Source organism: Lycium ferocissimum, chromosome 4 (genome assembly GCF_029784015.1).
Source record: "Lycium ferocissimum isolate CSIRO_LF1 chromosome 4, AGI_CSIRO_Lferr_CH_V1, whole genome shotgun sequence".
In the NCBI taxonomy this organism is placed as follows: domain Eukaryota; kingdom Viridiplantae; phylum Streptophyta; class Magnoliopsida; order Solanales; family Solanaceae; genus Lycium; species Lycium ferocissimum.
The window spans coordinates 34,544,812-34,563,227 of record NC_081345.1 but is presented as its reverse complement, the minus strand read 5'-3'; the positions used below and the strand labels follow the sequence as shown (position 1 = coordinate 34,563,227).

Here is an 18,416-nt window from a genome sequence, read left to right as displayed (position 1 = left end):
AGTTGTCCAGGTGCAGAAAAAACAAAAAGAAAGACAATGCTTCATGCTTCTAGCCTTCTCAGTATACATGTTATATTAACGATTCTATCCAAATGCCTATTAGATAGTACTGAATGACAAATTCAGCTATAAATACAGGAAAAAAAGATACAGCAAAAAGGTATTAACTATATGAACTGTGCAAAAGTATTTTGAAGCTACATACACCAGGAGTCTGTAGAGTATCCTGCTGCTCAAACATCTGAGTGTCAGATGGCTCCTCTAAAACCTACAAATGCAACATGACAAAGAAGGAATAAGAAGAAAGAAAGCATTAAAAGCACACAAGGGTGTGACATAGCGGTTAATGAAATGGGTTGAGAACGATGAGGTCCAAGTTCAAATCCCTGCGGAGGCAAAAAACCTAGGTGATTTCTACCTTCTGTCCAAGCTTTGGCGGACAAAGTTACTTGTATACTTGTGTTGGTGGGAGGTAGCAGGTACCCGTGGAATTAGTCAAGGTGCACGTAAGATGGCCCATTACCACGTTTATTAACTAGGCGTTTGGCCATAATTCCAAATATTTTTCACTTTATTTGAAAATTTATGAAGTTGGAGTTGAAGATGGAATTGTGTCTGGTTATAATTTTTGCAAAGGAGAGAAGAGAGCAATTTATTTTGAATTATGAAGATGGAATTGGAAAACAGGTTATAAGCTGTTTTTCAAATTTAAAATCCAATTTCGAGTTGGATTTGGAATTTTCATGGCCAAACATTGATTTTGAAATACAGTGAGAAATTATTCCGGAAAAAAAAATGCATAATTCTCAAGGCCAAACGGGTCCTTAAAATAAGAAGAAGAAGAAGCCAGAAGATAAATATATCATATGTCAGAAGGTCACATCAGCTGATCAATCAAAGAAAAATTAGGAAGATCCACAACTGAAAACCTCTATAAAAGCCAGGAGATAAGCCAGTGCAAAGGCCACAAATGACTTTAAACCTCCCCTCACCTCCACCAGAAAATTTAGAAGAAAAGAATTCATTGAAGAAAAGGTTTCCAGATGTACCGACTAGTTTTCTTACAAGTTAAAAGCTAGAAATAATCAACCAAATGGAAGAGCGTGTATTCAACCAAAGCAACTTGAAATATGGTATTGCAAGATCAATGGCATGACAATTGACCATTATATAGCAAATAGTAAATGAACAGCATAACATACGAATTGCTTGATCTGCATGCTTTCAGCACCAAAGAGAGTTGTTTTCACTGTCAACATTTAGGTGAAGCAAGTCAGAGAAAATAAACTTGAGCTCCTTGAATTTTCAGAAAAAGGATGCCAGAGGAGAGACTTAAAGATACCGGATTTGCTTGAAAATTCAAATCCACCAAATGATGGGATGGCATTGGAGCAATCAGGGTAAGCCATGGACAGCCGTCGTAGAAGAGAAGCATGTAGATTTCCTCCATCAAATTGGTCCATGCTAAAATTACCATCAGCCTCTTTCTTTTTCACTTCATGAGTGCCATCCTCATTTCTAACAATTGCCAGTTTTGGAAGGTTTTCCATAAAGAATTGCATTACCGGAATGTGCAGTTGTTCGTCATTGAATTTAGACCGAAGCAAGCGCAGGAGAGATAGTACTTCTTTAATCTCCAAATTACAAATGGCCCTCACTGCAGCACTTTGACATTCAACTGGAAAAAGATGGCAGAACAATTGAGTCGTACTAGATAATCTCAGAGATTCAATCGCGCTGAATTTATGAAAATCCAAAAAATAGGGACAGAAAGGATAAAGCAAAAATTAGACTAAATGTGCCTTTATAGCAGTTAAGCAGTCATTTATCATGCCGGACAGACATAGAAGAACACTCAATAGAGTGGCTGATTCCTAATGGACCATCCATCCCTACGGTATACAAAGGAAATACATCGTTTGGGGAGAAAAATAGATGGTACTTGTTTGATATTTTGAGAGAAATTGCATCCAAACAGGAATAGTTAGACTCCAGAATGTATGGGCAGTAGCTAAAAACCCTGTTAAACTAAACAATAATTAGGTAACCAAGACGAAAGGAACTTGCAGATGAAAGTAGCAGATGGGGAAAAAGCAAAATTCTGGAAGGATGCTTGGAATAGCAAGCTCTCCACTCTCCACTCTCCAACCCCCAATATCTCATTAAACTAGGAAGAAAAGAAATAAAAAATTTACCCAAACAAGTTTCTAGATACAAGCAAATAGTGCAGAGAGCTTACTGTTTCATGTTATTGAATTCACGAGCTCGCTATAGTCGGTCCTAAGTCCGCATTCTTCTTATCTTAAAGTCTCCGTTCAAACAACACACACCAAAATATTTTCCTTGTCCTACGTATAGCTTTTCTTAGGAGAATTGTTCCCATAACTTCTTGACATCAAAGGAGCCTCATAGATACAAGACTACCAAATGAATAATTTTTTCTACTTTCTGGCACAGCATCCAACAAGAAAGAAATGGAAGAACCAAGTAGCTGCAGGCATTTCTTTCATGGCATGAACACAAAGCACAAACACAAATGGAGAAGAAAACACGCGACTTGGAATATAACTTCAGAAATGGCAAACAGGTAACATGGCAGTTTCTGCTCCAGGAGTAGTTCAGTGCCTCAAAATAAATTAAACTGTTACCTTTTTCTTGCTTTCAGCATATTTTGATTTTCAAAGGTACGTGATACTCTTTTTGTGTTCATTTTTTACTTTTAAGCATAGTTCAGAGATAACTGACATAATAATTATCCACAAGTTAAGTAGAACAAAATGCACAAGAAAATAGTACCTTCCTGCTTGAGTAATATATCATCTTCATTTTCCACTTGATGTGTCTCCTGATTAGCATTCTTCGTGATTTTTTGACTCTTTTTGGGAGGTCTTCCTCTCCTTTTGGGCATTGCTTGGAGAATTCTTCTGCGAACATTTTTCTCTCATTAACTTTTTGTTTTCTTTCGCAACGACTACAATCTTTTTATAACTATAATTTGCTGTAGTTACGGTAATAAAAGCTACATATCTACACGTGGTATCTCTTGAAACTTGATAACCTTGTAATACTAATTCACTATCACTATAAATTATCTGTAGAATCTACTAATATGAAACTTCATATTTCAATTATGTCTAGTGTTTGATTGTTGGAAAAGTGTGAGAAAATAACTTTCTGCAATTATGCAATTATCCAAGTTTGGTTATCAGATATTAATCCAATTATGTATACAGTACTGTCTCATTTTCATTATAATAATATAGTTCTTTCCATCTATTATAACGAAAATACTCATCACATTGAAATGAGGAAAAAAAAAATTGCATATATTGATGAGGAATTGAAATGCATATACAGTTACTTTTTACTAGAAACACCTTTTTCTCGTGCTTTTATTTACATTCAAGCAAATGATTAAAAGTGATTAACTTGTAAACCAGTCACAACTTCAATATTGATCTAATTTTGAATTATTCAAATATTTATTTCATTAAGAATTACTAATGAATTCAATTCAACAAAATGTAGTACCTTCAATTGGATTTCACCAAATAAAGAGAAGGCTATGAGGAAAGCGCCGAGAGAGTACATTTATAGGCCGCAAAAGTAAACAACGCAATCACTAACCTTTATCCAATTTGCGGAGTTCTAAGCGGGATTGTAGGGCAAAAGCTGAGAATTCCTACACCAATCTTTTCTCCAAAATAGTGTTGACAAGGTTAAAAAAAAAAAATAGCGGGTATTATTAAGAAAGATAAAATGTTCAAAATTCTAATCAAAATCCTACTAACTATTTTTACTGAAGGATAATGTAGTGAGAGGACACGTGCACAATGACAACTATGCCCTGCTTGGACGAATTTCTTTTGTGAACAAGTAATACAGTAGCACTTTTTCGAAACTTAGAACTCTCTCTCTCTCAAACACACACGTACTCGAAACATAAGGTAGCTGGATCTGATTTTTTTAGAGTTAGGGATCACAAGTTTGAAATGGTTATGGATCATGCATTATAATCTTGTACATTTTTTCATTATTAAGCAATTCATGTATTCTAATCCGTGCATAACTCATATGTGAACCGTCCCATAAGAGTATAGAGCTGCCCACAGAAGGATGAACTGCTGATGCTTTGAATAGTAAATAGGTCAAGTTGGAAGGATTGTAGTTTGACCTGTTATCCAATCCATCTTAACTCAATCCACATGGACTCAACTAAATTTTGAACGAAGTCATGACTCATTTATCAGCTCAATTTACTTTCCCGCTAAAATTGGACCCAAACAGCACAATTGATGCTCTTATCAATCTACTACATGATATCCCGGATATGTCCTCAATATAGCATATAGAGGAACTAAGACTCTCACTGCCAAACCCATCATATCAAAAGCAAAAAAGAAAAGGCTAAAAGAAAACACCGTACACAAGAAACAAAGGCAAAGATAAAGTTTTACTTAAACCACCAAGAAATAAGCACCCAAACTCTTGCTCGTACTGTTACACAGTAAATTCAAATAAATGAAACCAGAAGTTTATTACGTTCTCCCTGCTTCCGGAAATGGTGGAACGAATGAGCATTTGAAAACTGAAGAGTGGAGACCAACAGCAGTTACGATGTTAAATAATGGTGAAAAGTTGCTGCACAAACAACTACTACGTTTTTGGTACACTGAAGCTGCAACGTATTAAAACTTTCTCGAGGAAAAAATGAAGTCTCCTTTGAGAAGCAAAACAAAAGTCAATCTCAAATCTTGATTCTTGACCTCAGATGCTGCAACTACCATACTTAACAACTACCAGGTGCACTAATTTCTAATACTCCCATTTTGAGTGTAAATGGACTCATATTTCAAGTGAAGACTGACAGGACAAGAAAAGTGTACTCTAGCATTGCAAGAAGAAATCTAAGATCTGGTAATTGGATCTGTGGTAGAATTCAAAATATAACACAGGGAAGAATAATTATGGAACAGAGGGAACAAACATTAAAGGCCATTGTAAATACATAGCACAAACTATTCAAAAGCAGGATCAGCCCAACAAGCTAGGGTGTGTATTGCCATCTTGTGAGAGCAGCAAGCCACACAGCAATCTGGTTCCCACCAATTAGACAGTTTCTGCTTCAATTTCCCTCTAATAAGGGACAGCACGGAGTGCAGAAATAATATCAATTAAGAAGGTAAGTACCCACTCATAAGAAATAAGGTACTCCTGTCCTGGGTCCTCGCATCTGGTTGTTTTCTTCAGTTTCAGTGAAGAACTTGACCTCTCTCTCCTGATAAAACAAAACAAAAATAAGAATAAAAAAGATTCTACCGAACACAGTAACTGACAGCAAAAATTCCATATTAAAAAATGTTGTTGGGAAAGAGGAGGGAAATGAAACTTATATAAAGGACATAAATTAAAAAAAACAGATACAAAGAGATGCAAAGCTAACACTAGACGTTCCAAAAGACTGGAGTTTAGATCATAGAACAAGTGCCAGGGGAGGAGGCTCTAAAGAGAAACTGCCTAAAATACTTAATGTTTTCTCCATCTTCCAACGACATAGCTTAAGCCAGTACAACTCTGCAGTTCCACTCCCTGCTTAATACTTTTATTTAATTTCTATCCCCCATTCAATCCATTGATAATGAACCATCAACTCTTCTATGAAGTGATTGAAGTCCATGCAAGCACAAGTCCAGTTGATTCGTATATCTATAATTCTAGTGTGTAGTGGTAGACAAATCTTATGACATCTTCTAAATCTAATACGATTCACCAAGCGAGAGCAACAAAGCAGTTCCACGAAGAGCTTTACAGAGGAACAGTCAGCATCATTATCTCGCATCACATTTCCCAATCTTTTATACTGGAACGTGATACGTCCTAGATCATGAAAAATTAAGAGGATCTATTTTGATTTAAGTATTTAACAATTGCTTTGCCACATTCCATCAACTATTCACTAATAAGAAAACAAAGTTAGCAATGAAGTCCTAGAGATGAACACCCTTCTATGATCTAAATACGATAGGCAAACTTCAATTAATCTATTGTAACACATATATATAAATGTATTGCAATGCACAACATGTTGAAACGAGTGAATTGCAAGATCAACAACAACAATCAAACAGAAAGGCATTACTAGCTAATCCCTTTATTTCAGAAAGGCTAACTAGGAGTTGAATAAGCATGAAAAAGAGAGCAACTGTACCATATTCTCATTGAAGCTCAATATTGAAGCAACATTTCCACAGCGATAACAGTAGTTGGGAGCAGACCAAACCTTCATAGTTCAAAAGAAAGAGTGACACAATAGATATATACTACTACTACTACATGTTTAAAAGAACGTCTGTTAAACATGCAATAAAAAATATATTACTCAGTACTCACAGTAACGAGTCCTTTGTCCTGGAACATGTACTTCAGACCTTCCTGGACAAGTTGGTGAGCCCGGCAAACTAGATCCAACTTATTGATGTGATTAAACTGCAAACATGGCATTAGAATATTGTTAGAAAGGGATTTGTAGCGAAATCTAACATCTTTAACCCACATACCTCTGTGGTAACCCTGGATCCAAACAGCCAACCTGCTCCTCGAGGACTTACTGCCCATGTTTCAATATCTTCAGGGTCACTCCACATAAGATCGCAAAAAGGCCCTTCATGGGGAATTTCACAATTACGGTCAATGACCCTAATCTGCATGTCATAACAAAAAAGAAGCTACATTAGTTCCTTTTTTCTTTTTTTCGGTTAACCGAGAAATCCGATATTCTAGCTTCAAACTCAGTGGACAACCAAGAAGCAACATTAGCTCTCTATGATCCCACATATTGATTTCATTGTCTAACTGAAGATATATCACATCCAGACACTTAAACAATCTGAAACTTGTTACAGTAAGAACCCCAAACAGAACCCCAAACACGTCAACAATCAAGTCACCTACCTGATCAATAGTCCTAACATCCGGAGAAAGGCCACCGTGGACACATAGTACCTGCAATGCAACATCGGCAGATTAATAGGATACAAAAGAGATGGGCAAACAATTATAGTCTTATGAAGAGTAACAGAACATACTGTTCCATCTATAATTGCCGAGAGGGTAAGATAGTCAAATACATCAGTGCAATACCGCCAAGCATTCGCATTTCCATACTTTCTTTGGCATTCATCATAGAATCCATAGACCTATTACCAAAAAAAGGTAGAAATTGAAGATCAGAGCATGTCTAGGAGATCTTGTCCTTTGCATACCATGCATAAATCCATCCTAAGAAGCAAATTTTCAAAGAGATCTAAGTGACAACAGAACGAAGCCGAAGGTATCAACAAAAATAAGCGCAGCAGCAACAATAATAAAATTAATAAACAAATATTGAATAAAACTCAAGTTATGTATTCAAAACATCTATTCCTGCAAATATTGATAATCACTTCTCTGATAGATCGAGCCGAGAGAAATCTTTCCATTCTATAGGAGCATGTTTTTTCTTATAAGGTCTATAGGAGCAAGATCACAAAGTAAGCTCCCTCCACAAAGTGTCAACATTAACTGCTACTCCAGTTAGCTCTTTGCAAAACAGTCATCATGAGCCGCCTTACTGATATTTCAAGGCTAGAACCCACAACACTACCATGAGCATACAATGCAATGACAAGTAATCATTAAGAACACAAGAAAGTAAAATTTATTACACATTGTCCAGACGTGAGTTCAAGAAAAGAAACCCTCGCAGAGAATAATGGCCAGCTCATTTTCTCTTTATCTTTTTTATATATAATTGAGAAATACCATGCATTAGCTGGCCCAACTGCAATTGGCCCACAAGTTCAAAAACTAGGCGGAGTAAGGTCTGACCTTTTATCTTGCAACAACATAATCCCACAAGTGGGGTCTGGGGAGGGTAGAGTGTACGCAGACCTTACCACTACCTTGGGATGTAGAGAGGCTGTTTCCAAAAGACCCCCGGCTCAAGAAAAAACATGACAAAAAGGATCAGATAAGAATTGACCCTTTGTCTTGCTTCCACTTAGTAGTTAAAGCCTAGGATTTCCACCACCACCACCAGGGTTCGAACATGTGGCATGCGCCCTACCCACACATCCCCTTGCATTCTTACCACTGATACTGATCAAAGGCCTTGGGAGCCTTCTTTCTTTTTCTTCTTCTTCTTCTTCTTCTTCTTTTTTTTTTTTTTTTTTTTTTTTTTTTTTTTTTGGGGGGGGGATAAGGTAAGGTAGTTTAATTGATATAATGGTACCAAGCTGGTACTTCCATAAACTAAAAAGTCGGGTAGCAGTCTCTTTCCTATATTACATCATTAGAGAATCCAAGAATTCCAAAGTTGAGCTGGACACTCTAGCAAACAGCTCTTACACCGGAAATGCAAATTAGGTATATATAATTGTACTACAAAACAGAAAAATGTTGCTTTTCCCCATAATTAGTCAGACTCCCAAAGGCCTTTGCAATAACAGCAACAAACCAATTGCTACTTTAAGAAGGAAAGAGGAAGAAGAGGGGGGCAAGAATGGCTCCCTTCAAAATAATCATTAAAATAAAGAAACCCAAGCACATCTATGCTACTTGCGTCTAACACCCACTTCTTAACTAGCTATTATCTGTGAATTTCATAACATCTAATACCTGAGTTAGCTGTCTGCTCTCATGATTCCCGCGTAGAAGAGTAATGTTGGCAGGATATCTGATAGCAAATAAAAAACACAATGTCGATAAATAAGAATGAATGCCCTATCACCTTTCAAAAGACTAGCAGGAAAATCAACAGATACCAGTGCCATACAAAATTCAAATTTGTTCAACTAAAGCAAAGAAGATAATGAGTCAATCATTAAAGATGAAGATATTGGGTAAAGTGGAAAGATAGAGAACAAGAGAAGGGGAACCATTATAACATATAGGCAAAAGCATGAATATGATAAAAGCTCAACACTTCCCGAGAGCACCAAAATTGATTTTTAAAAGAAAACATTACTCAAAGTAATTTCACTGAAAAGATAAATACAACGTTTATGAAAATATACGTGTCCATATCACAAAGTTCACAGGGCAATTAACAATTTTGTCAAGCCAATGCTTCATCCTACTACAGTAATGGATACGCAGTGATGCCATTTTTCTAAAAGCAGACAAGTCTCCCTTGTTCATGTTCCATTGTCATCTAAAAAAAAAAAAAAAAAAGTAGACAAGTGATACAAATTCTATACAAAATTTTCTTACCATACCTTGCTTTAAGGAGCAACAAAATTGTGAAAACTTCGAGACTATTGTATCCACGATCAACAAAATCTCCCTGCCCAAATATGAGAGATCTTACAACAGAAGGGCTGAACTAGAATCCTGGCATAAATTTTTTAACAAGATAATCCGTAAAAGTCCATCTATGGACTAGGAATAAACTATATGAATTTTACCATAAAGATGTAATTTGTCTCTGGCACATGACCTCCAGTGTGGAAAAGTTTCATTAGATCATGAAATTGGCCGTGTATATCCCCACAAACAGTAACTGGACTATTGACAGGTTGCACATTTGACTCCTCAATCAGGATCTCCTTAACCTGTGAAAAAGTGTCACATGTTTTAGACACAAATGAAATACAATTCATGCTCTCAAGTGAAACTAGAAGTGATGCTGAAGTGCAGGCAGTAAACATTATTGATCAAACGCAAAAAAAGACAAATCATGATATCCTCCTACTACAACCTTTAACTCCAATAACTATTGTTAATGTGACTGACTGATGTGCAGGAAGAAGATACCAAACTAATGCACCATCAGTATCTTGTGCCATATGCAATCTAACACATCTCTGAATAATATCTATAGAAGAAGCAATTTAGACCTACGCTTATTTGTGTAATGTGCCATACTGCAGATAGTCATTCTTTTTATTCTTGACTCTCGATCATGCATATCAAAAGAAGACAAGCTCATGTTATGCTGGATTGATTATTAACACACGAAGTCAGGTTGCAATAATCTTTGTCAGAAGACTACTTGAGAGGAGGAGATACAACCCACACTTCTGCAAAAACCAGTATTTATAAGCTATATGCGAATATAATCCAGCTGAGGAAGAAGGCAAAAAGGAGGGTGAGGAGATGCGAGATAAACAAGGAAGATAAAATGTAATAATAAATTTCTCTTCTTATTCTTTGTTCTTTCCTGGCTTTGTTCCTCCCTGCAGTAAGAACTTCATCCTCCATTGCCGATTATTTTGGCTCACCCAGCTGTCCTATATGATATTGCTCTGTAGATGTTCTGCCCTTCCTACGCTATTCATATTAGTATCCGCAAATCAGCATTTCTTGATTGGACAGAATTTTAGAGCTTAGCTGGTGCACTAAAATGAGAATGATTTCTTATTTTCAGTGAAAGGTCGGTCCTAAACCAATGCTGTGTAAGTCAAAATTGATTCCTGTGACAAACTAATTATGCTTTATAACCTATTTCTCACTTATTTTGTACTACCATATTAGTGCCTGTGAAACTTTTTCCTTCTGGATGCCATCTTTACCGGTATTACAACCCCCCCCCCACCCCCCCCCCCCCCCCAAAAAAAATCAACCAACATGAAGTTTTTACCGGCAAAACTTAATGAACTTTGTTCTTTTGAAATTAGTGGGGGACACGTCTTGTTAACATGCAAATGTGATTCCTATAAAACACGTCTACTAAATGGAGATATGAGAAAAACAAGAACAGTTAGTAGATATTTTATGAGTAAAATTCTTAACAGAAATTTCCCGGAACAGGAGCAAACACTCGCTAAATCAAGCTCCAAAGAACCACTTGCAGCTCACCTAAGAAAACCATTAACTTGTGCAAGTGACAGTGGGACTAATCTTCTGAATGCCACTCTACATAAATATCCCCATACATTTCTCCCGTCCACACAAGCCTAAAAACAATATCAACAATATCTACCAGCTAAAATCCAAAAACAAAAATCACGGCTTTCCCGTGGGTAATGAACCAAGTGGAAAGATCACTATAACTTCTATTACAACAACAACATACCCAGTGTAGTCCCACAATTGGGGTATGGGGAGGGTAGGATGTACGCATACCTTACCCCTGCCTTTGTGGAGTAGATCAATATAACTTGTATTATTACTAGGAATTAAATAACTTTACAAAAAAAACAGTACACAACTAGTTAGACATGTGTCAACAAATCAATCAATGAACCTCTCAAACCTTACCTATTTAGGCTGAGCTATGGGAATCCTCTACATCTATTTTTCCGACTACTTTCATGGAAAATACTTGTAATGTGATTTTTAAGGATAATAGTATAATAACATACGTATTCACAGAGGAGCTGAAGCTCGTCCTCAGCCAGATGTTGTCCCTCTTTAACCTTCGCTATCCACTGGTCCAAATCCATCTCCCTTCTTCTAAATCTAGTCTTCCGTCTTCCTTGCAATTAAAACTACCAGTTGTATATAAATGTAAGGATTTTTCTGAAATGTAATGTGGAAGAGACGATTGATTCAGCTTTCGTTACGTGATTGATTGGATACTTCTGCCCAAAAACCCCAATCGGAGAAAACAGAGTTTTCTGATCCCTTCGGGTGGAGTTGATTTTGAAACCCTGGCCAAGTGAGACTTTACGTACAGTGGTATTTTGGCCAGAAATTGATGGGACTGTTTTACCCTTTCATCCCTAACCCTTTTTTAGAAATCCCACGAGTGCGATTAGTTTTTTTCCACTTGTGGATGTTGTGGCCAGAATATAAAGGCATTTTTCTTTTTGTTATTGGTATTTTCCTACTTTAGGGTAACGATTAACCTATATGTGCATCTGAAAGGGAAATTCAGTGCACAGAGTATTTCGTATTAACAGGATTTGGGAAATGACCGTAACGCATGGGATATAATTACATTGTCTATTTTAATGTAAGTATTAGTGACTGCTTACACGGCTCGAATCTGTGACCTATGAATCATTGATTTTGAAAAGTTTCATTTTTAAGCTAACGTGTTTTCAATCAGAGTTGAAGGTATGTTTTTTGTTTATGAGTTTTAAATCACGTTCTGAATAAATTATTATGTAAATTAAATAAAAAATTTAAACAAAATACAGATTTTGAGTAAGAACTACTAAATTCTACCGAACTCATAACATTAAGGCTGGATCGTCGCTGCTCCGAATCAAAGACAATTATATATTCAGAGCTCAAATTTGAAATCTCTAATTAACAATGAATGGATATCATCTCATCTCAATTTTTAGTGGTATAAAAAGATATATACTCATCTCATCATACTACTAATATTTAAATCTTCAAAGAATTTATCTCTAATTATAATTTTGTAAAAATGTTATTTAGATACTTTTAAGTATTAATTATTGTCCTCTCTCCGTCCCAATTTATGTAATATAATTTGACTGGACACGGAATTTAAGAAATAAAGAAAGACTTTTGAATATTGTGGTCTAAAACAATTCAAAGACATTTGTATGGTTATAGATCATCTCATTAAGCTTAAAAGGTAAAATTTAAAGTTAAATTATGGTCAAATAAGGAAATGTATCATTCTTTTTGGGACAGACTAAAAAGAAAAGTGTATTAACATAAAATGTGACAGATAGAGTAATTTATAGTGGCAGTTTAAGTAATTTGTAAATATCAACAATCGTCTTTAACCATAATCATCGCCTTTGTCAATTAGCACACAGTCCCAACGTCATCATCTTTAGCCACCATTTACAATGATGGCTCCAACCATCATTACCCAACAATCACACAACATAGTGCACAACCACCATCATCATTAGCTATTACTATCATCCATTATAATTATCAGGCACCGCTAACTATCACTACGTCAATCACTACTGTCAAGTGTCAACTACCGTCCCCATTAGCTAATATCCACCACCAACACGATCCCAAATCGATACTGATAACCACCAGTACTAGCCATGATCGTCACCAACCATCATATATTTGTTTTAAAATATTTTATTAATATAGCATTAGATTACTTTAGTGTTTTCTTTTATTGAGACACTTTTAAAATAAATAAGGCTCTACATTTCAGATATTCAGAAAACAAACAATCTTAATTATTTAAAAATTAAATTTTTAATGCAATAACTTAATATTCAAGTGTGTATTTAATTACTTATATTCAAACATCCCAATCTTAATGCACATTTTAATAATCAAATATATATTCAAATTCAAACATCTTAATTTCAATAAAAATAAATAAAGCTTCAATATCATACAAAATTATCCACGTAGTGTGATTAGCTTTGACCGCCTCAATTGTCTTTGTGAATAGTTGTAAATATTATGATTTTCATTAGTTGAAATGACAGTTTCTAAAATTAAAAATTCTCATCTCTCACGGAGGAATGAAAATAAATAACCAAATCAATACACTATTGCTAATAATAAGACATTAAATATTTTATCCGTCCTAATTTATAAAAAACTATATACTGAAACATCCAAAAAAAAATTCTATATTTGACTAATAATAGCAATATACTTATTTAACTTTCTTTTCACAATCACTTAACAATTTACAATTTAAAATTTTAATATAGTTTTTATATGAAACTAATAGTTTAACTTCAGTTTAGTTTATATTGGTGCATTATGTAAATCAGACTGATACTAATCATTTCAATTTTATACTACTGACGTTGATTGCGTGAGACCTAATGCAAACTTTTCATCCCCTCAAAATAAGTGTCATCCTAGCAAAAAAAAATTTGTCTCAGAAATTAGTGTTTCTAACTATACCCTTATCAAAGAAGTAGTTCTTTTAATATTGTTCAATTTTCCAAAAGCATCTAATAAATGGGAATAATTTACTAAACTACACATTGCATGTATTTGTTCCTCACATTGGAGTTGAAGATGGAGTTGTGTTTGGTTATAGTTTTTGCAAAAGATATTTGGTTATTTGAATGTGAAGAAAAGTGAAAATAAATTTTTTGGTATTTTTTAAATTTCAAATACAACTTAAAATTTTTACGGCTAAATGTTGGTTTTCAAATAAAGTGAAAATATCTTCCGGAAAAAAGTGAAAAAAATTCGTGGCCAAACCGGCCCTAATAATTTGGGACGAGGAGTATTTATCAAAAGTAATCGTTCGGAGCGCACCTTTGATTTGTCAAAATCAAGAGGGTCTCATACAACTAGTGTTGGTTGTGCGAGACATAGTATAAACTTCCTCGGCTGACTGTTGATCTCCTCCGCATCTAGAAAGAGGATAAAAAAGAAAAAGACCCGAATGCAAAAGCCCTAAACCGAGAAGCACAATAATTTCTGGTTTGTATCATCAATTTCCAATCACCATAATTGAATAGCCATGGCTGGAAGAGAAGTTCGAGAATACACCAATCTCACCGATCCTAAAGGTAACTGGTCATACATATGTTAGTTTTTTGGTGTTTCATTTGCTCTTTAGGGTTATAACATGTAAATGCAAATAAATTATTGCAGATAAGAAATTTGGGAAAGGAAAGGACAAGATTGATGATGAGGAGGTCACTTTCCAACGCATGGTTTCCAAGGTTAGCGAATCCCGTTTCTCCAACTTTATATCTTTATAACACACAACACAATGTTGAATTTGTTATACAAGTGAACTAATTGTGCTTCTGATTTGACTTCCCTCTGCTTTTAGAAACTTTTAGTTTCTGTTGAATTGTGAACCACCTCATTTAAATGCTTAAGCTATTTCATGTTGTGTTGCGCTTTGTTTAGAAACTTAAGTTGTCGGGGAGGAGACATATTTACTTATTTATTCTAATTCTGCAACAGTTTATAATTCCATATCTGCTGTTTCTTGTACTTCGCTTATTGTATTATTTTGTTGTTGTTATTGTTCCTTTTTCGGATCATGTTTTTCTTATTATTTGCTATGGCTTCTTCACTTCTGTTTTTCTTTTAATTGAACTGCTTTGAATTGCTTTTCTTGAGCCGAGGGTCGATCGGAAACAACCTCTCTACCTCCCCAGGTAGGGGTAAGGTCTGCGTACACACTGCCCTCCCTAGACCCCATTTGTGGGATTACCCTGGGTTTGTTGTTGTTGTTGTTGTTGTAGTAAAAGTTTATAATTCCAGCAGAGCATATCTTTCAATTGTCCTCATGCCTACAATTTTGGAAGACTTCTTTTGAGGTTCTAATTTCTTTTGTTCGGACGTTATTTATTTTCTCATAAACTTGGCCATTAGCTGTATATGACTTTTCATCCGCATAGGAAATAAATGATATCTTGGGAAGATGATAGTAGTGGATTGAAGAACTCTAGAGAAGATGGGGTGTAAGATACTGTAGTTTTGAAATTAGGGGTGTGTTAGAATAATCGCCACGTCCTATGCTGGATGATGTTGAAGCACCTTTTGTTGGCCCAACATATTTTCAGCCAATCTGATTTTGAAGAGATAGTCTGTGAATTTGTCCATTTGCTTGAATCAACTTCAAGTCTCTTTTCAATTTCTTCGTTTGTGAAATGATGGGACTACTAGATAACTTACTTCCACAAGGCTAAAATAGGATTTGCTTAGTCTCATGATAAGTGTGGTTGCTCCAGAGGTGACAGCACTCCACTCCAACCAAGAGGTTGGAAGTTTGAGTCACCAAGGAGCAAAGTGCGGAAGTGCAGACATTTGGGTAGAGAATAGTTGGGGGTTCTTTTTACCCGTGTCGGAGCCATGATTTTCACTAAGGGCATTCAAACTCTATGCTGCCCGGACTCTCCGAAGATGCCGCCGGGTGCGTGTCAGATCCTCCAAAAATATTGTATTTTTGGAGGATCCGACACTGATGTGGCAACAAATTTGGAGAGTCTGAGCAATTGTTCAAACTATATAAAAAAGTAAATCCACGAAGAAGCTAAGGTATTAAACATATACGACATATACAGAAAAAAAAAATGCCCTTGTATGTACAGTGTAATTTTCTGGTGAAGCGGGTTTGGATGAACCCTCTTGCGCTCCTAGCTCCCGCCTTGATGTTTACCCTGTCGACGAAATAGTTAATATAATAATATACTTCCTCCTGCCCTAGCTATCTAATGGAAAACAGGAAAAGAAAAACTTCCCCTCTTCGAATTCTGGAAGGGTTGAGAAAACAGACTGGATCTGTAACCACTCCATTTTATATTTATTGCTCTTTATATTTACTCCACTGTCCTTCCTCTTATTGCTACTGAACATTAAGTTACAGATTTGTTTTGTAAAACTAAAAAAGTTTTAGTTAAGGGGGACTTGATTAAAAAATGTTGATATATTCTATCCAACTATTTAGTTAAGGGGGATGTGACTTTGATTATTCCTACAAGAAAAGTTTTAAGTAAACACTTAAAGAGTTATGAAGTCAGTAGATCATGTTTAAACACTTAAAGAGTTATGGAGTGAAGTAAAGGATATATTCTATCCAACTATTAGCATTAGATAAAAGAGGTCCTTGCAGTATATTTGGATGTAGAAAGACATTGAGGACAAGTTTAGCCCACTAACTACTACAATAAATTTTTTGATGGTTTTAAGTTCAAATATGTCTGAAAAGCATGTGTTGATTTAAAAAAAAAAAAGTCTTAAAAGCATGTATCTGAAGTCATTTCAGTGTTAGATCATGTTATAATATATCCATTATAAAATGCCCCAATTTCTGATAACATGCCCTGGCAGGGAACTTGGCTTTTCCTACTGGGTGCTTGATATGTTCAGATGCAAGAGGTTGCTGGAGAACGTGGAGGTTACCTTCATGGAAGAGGCGGTATAGATTCTTGCTCAAAATAATTGCTTTCTCTTTTTTCTTGGTACATTAATCTGTCCATATAATGGAAGTGCGGAATAGTTTCTTGATCCCTGTTTAAGTTAAAATAATGCAGCCTTGGACAGCGATGACTTGCTTTATCTCAAGGAGCAGATGGAAGCCGAGGAGGATGCTGAACGCCTTCTGCGACGTACTGAAAAACGTGCATTTCAAGCATTCAAGATATCCTTTTTGTTTGTTCCTTCATTTGATATTACCTCCATATGATATTATATGGTGACTGTTAGTGCTAATTGATGTCAACTGAACTCATTAACACAGAGAATTATTACAAAGGGTTATTTGATGATTTACCTCATGGATTTTAGCTTTGCCAGCAGAGAGGATGTGTCATGGCTTGCAAAAGCACAGGACACATATAACTTAACCCCCAAAAAGGACAATTTATAACCATTTACATCTTCTATGTATTGCTTAACCATTTTAAACAAAGCTGTTGCTGATTCTTCACCTGCATCTCCCCTGCCACTTCGTGTTGAGCCCAAGCCAAAAAGTGGGATCAGGTACAATTTACTTACTTTTAGACACTTCCATTCTTCCATGCATTCCTCCTTATTTGTTTCCATCTTTTTTTTTTTAATTTTTCTAAACCTATTTGGTTTTGTGCCCAAATAATCAAGGGGAGTCATCTTTACATCTTGGTAATCTTTTTTGTATCCAAATATGCAATCTGTCAAACTAAGATATTTACTGGTCTACAGGCAGCAAGATTTACTAAAAAGGGTTTTAGAAGTCAAACCTAAGAAGCAGAAAGTTTCTTCAAGGTCTGATGGGAGTAATTCCCCTGCAAGTACACAGGGTGCTCTAAGTAGCAACTCTGATTCCAATCAGGAGGAGCAGAAAGAGGTCTTGCCAGCTAGATCAAATGACATGGGAAATGAAACAAAGGCAGATAATCCGATAAAAAGCTTGGTAGCAGCATATGAGAGTTCAGATGATGAAGATTGATTTTGTATGGATTTTTATTTACATCTGATGCTTAGATCATAGTGTTTAAATCAACGAATATCCTATTACTTGTTATGTGGCCATTTTGATCAAGGATCTTTTGAGCAGGCGCATAGAGGCCTAAATTTTCTTACCATAAATTAGCTGACGAGTGAATTTCGACAAACTGTATGTTGTAATTTGTCGTAGTTGAGACGTGAGATGTTAGTGTTTTGCCCAAAATTTGCATGGAATTATTGCTGACCTATCAGTTCTCAGTCACATAGAATCTGTTTTCTTTCACGCAACGGACTTTTAGATCAATTCCATTGATCAGCTACATTGAACTCCTGAAGTATCCAAAATGAAGCTACAGGATTAATTTTCAAGGATCATTTGATTGAAAAACGTTGATCGTTATCAGTGTGGTATCCTGTCAAGAAGAAGCTTCGATCTGAAACATAACATCTGCCGATAGATTTCCGAAGAGATATGGAAATATCTCAAAACTTTACACGAAGAGCTTCTAGGATTACTGATTTCAAGGAAATTTGATGCGGATGGATCTGCAGAGTTATGTCGAGGGAAGAAGCTAACCGGTAAAGCAGGTATCTGCAGCTTTGGGATTATTTTCCTGGAAATGATC

At 35.7% G+C, this 18,416-nt stretch overlaps 3 protein-coding genes across 5 annotated transcripts; 1 reads left to right on the top strand and 2 right to left on the bottom strand.

Annotated features, from left to right (window-relative positions):
* Positions 1 to 204: 204 nt before the first annotated feature.
* On the bottom strand, positions 205 to 3,980 carry LOC132052494 (uncharacterized). 3 transcript variants are annotated; one of them, XM_059444064.1, is made up of 4 exons: positions 3,628 to 3,980; positions 2,797 to 2,924; positions 1,343 to 1,678; positions 205 to 268 (listed from the first exon to the last, which is right to left on the bottom strand). In XM_059444064.1, the coding sequence occupies exons 2-4, from the start codon at positions 2,906 to 2,908 to the stop codon at positions 249 to 251; spliced, it is 468 nt and encodes a 155-aa protein (XP_059300047.1). In that variant the 5' UTR covers positions 2,909 to 2,924; positions 3,628 to 3,980; the 3' UTR covers positions 205 to 248. The 3 variants fall into 3 exon arrangements, with proteins under 3 accessions (XP_059300047.1, XP_059300046.1, XP_059300045.1); XM_059444063.1 differs by having other exon boundaries at positions 205 to 1,678; positions 3,532 to 3,980; XM_059444062.1 differs by having other exon boundaries at positions 205 to 1,678.
* A 743-nt stretch (positions 3,981 to 4,723) lies between these two features.
* LOC132052500 (phytochrome-associated serine/threonine-protein phosphatase 3-like) lies at positions 4,724 to 11,696 on the bottom strand. Its single transcript, XM_059444069.1, has 10 exons — positions 11,343 to 11,696; positions 9,444 to 9,590; positions 9,255 to 9,322; positions 8,656 to 8,713; positions 7,086 to 7,196; positions 6,952 to 7,002; positions 6,558 to 6,701; positions 6,391 to 6,486; positions 6,209 to 6,280; positions 4,724 to 5,278 (listed from the first exon to the last, which is right to left on the bottom strand). Exons 1-10 carry the CDS (start codon positions 11,421 to 11,423, stop codon positions 5,195 to 5,197), a joined length of 912 nt encoding a protein of 303 aa, XP_059300052.1. The 5' UTR covers positions 11,424 to 11,696; the 3' UTR covers positions 4,724 to 5,194.
* Positions 11,697 to 14,314: 2,618 nt separating this feature from the next.
* LOC132052502 (uncharacterized) lies at positions 14,315 to 18,036 on the top strand. Its single transcript, XM_059444070.1, has 6 exons — positions 14,315 to 14,417; positions 14,503 to 14,573; positions 16,735 to 16,783; positions 16,899 to 17,006; positions 17,274 to 17,346; positions 17,545 to 18,036. Exons 1-6 carry the CDS (start codon positions 14,369 to 14,371, stop codon positions 17,789 to 17,791), a joined length of 597 nt encoding a protein of 198 aa, XP_059300053.1. The 5' UTR covers positions 14,315 to 14,368; the 3' UTR covers positions 17,792 to 18,036.
* The last annotated feature ends 380 nt before the right edge of the window (positions 18,037 to 18,416 follow it).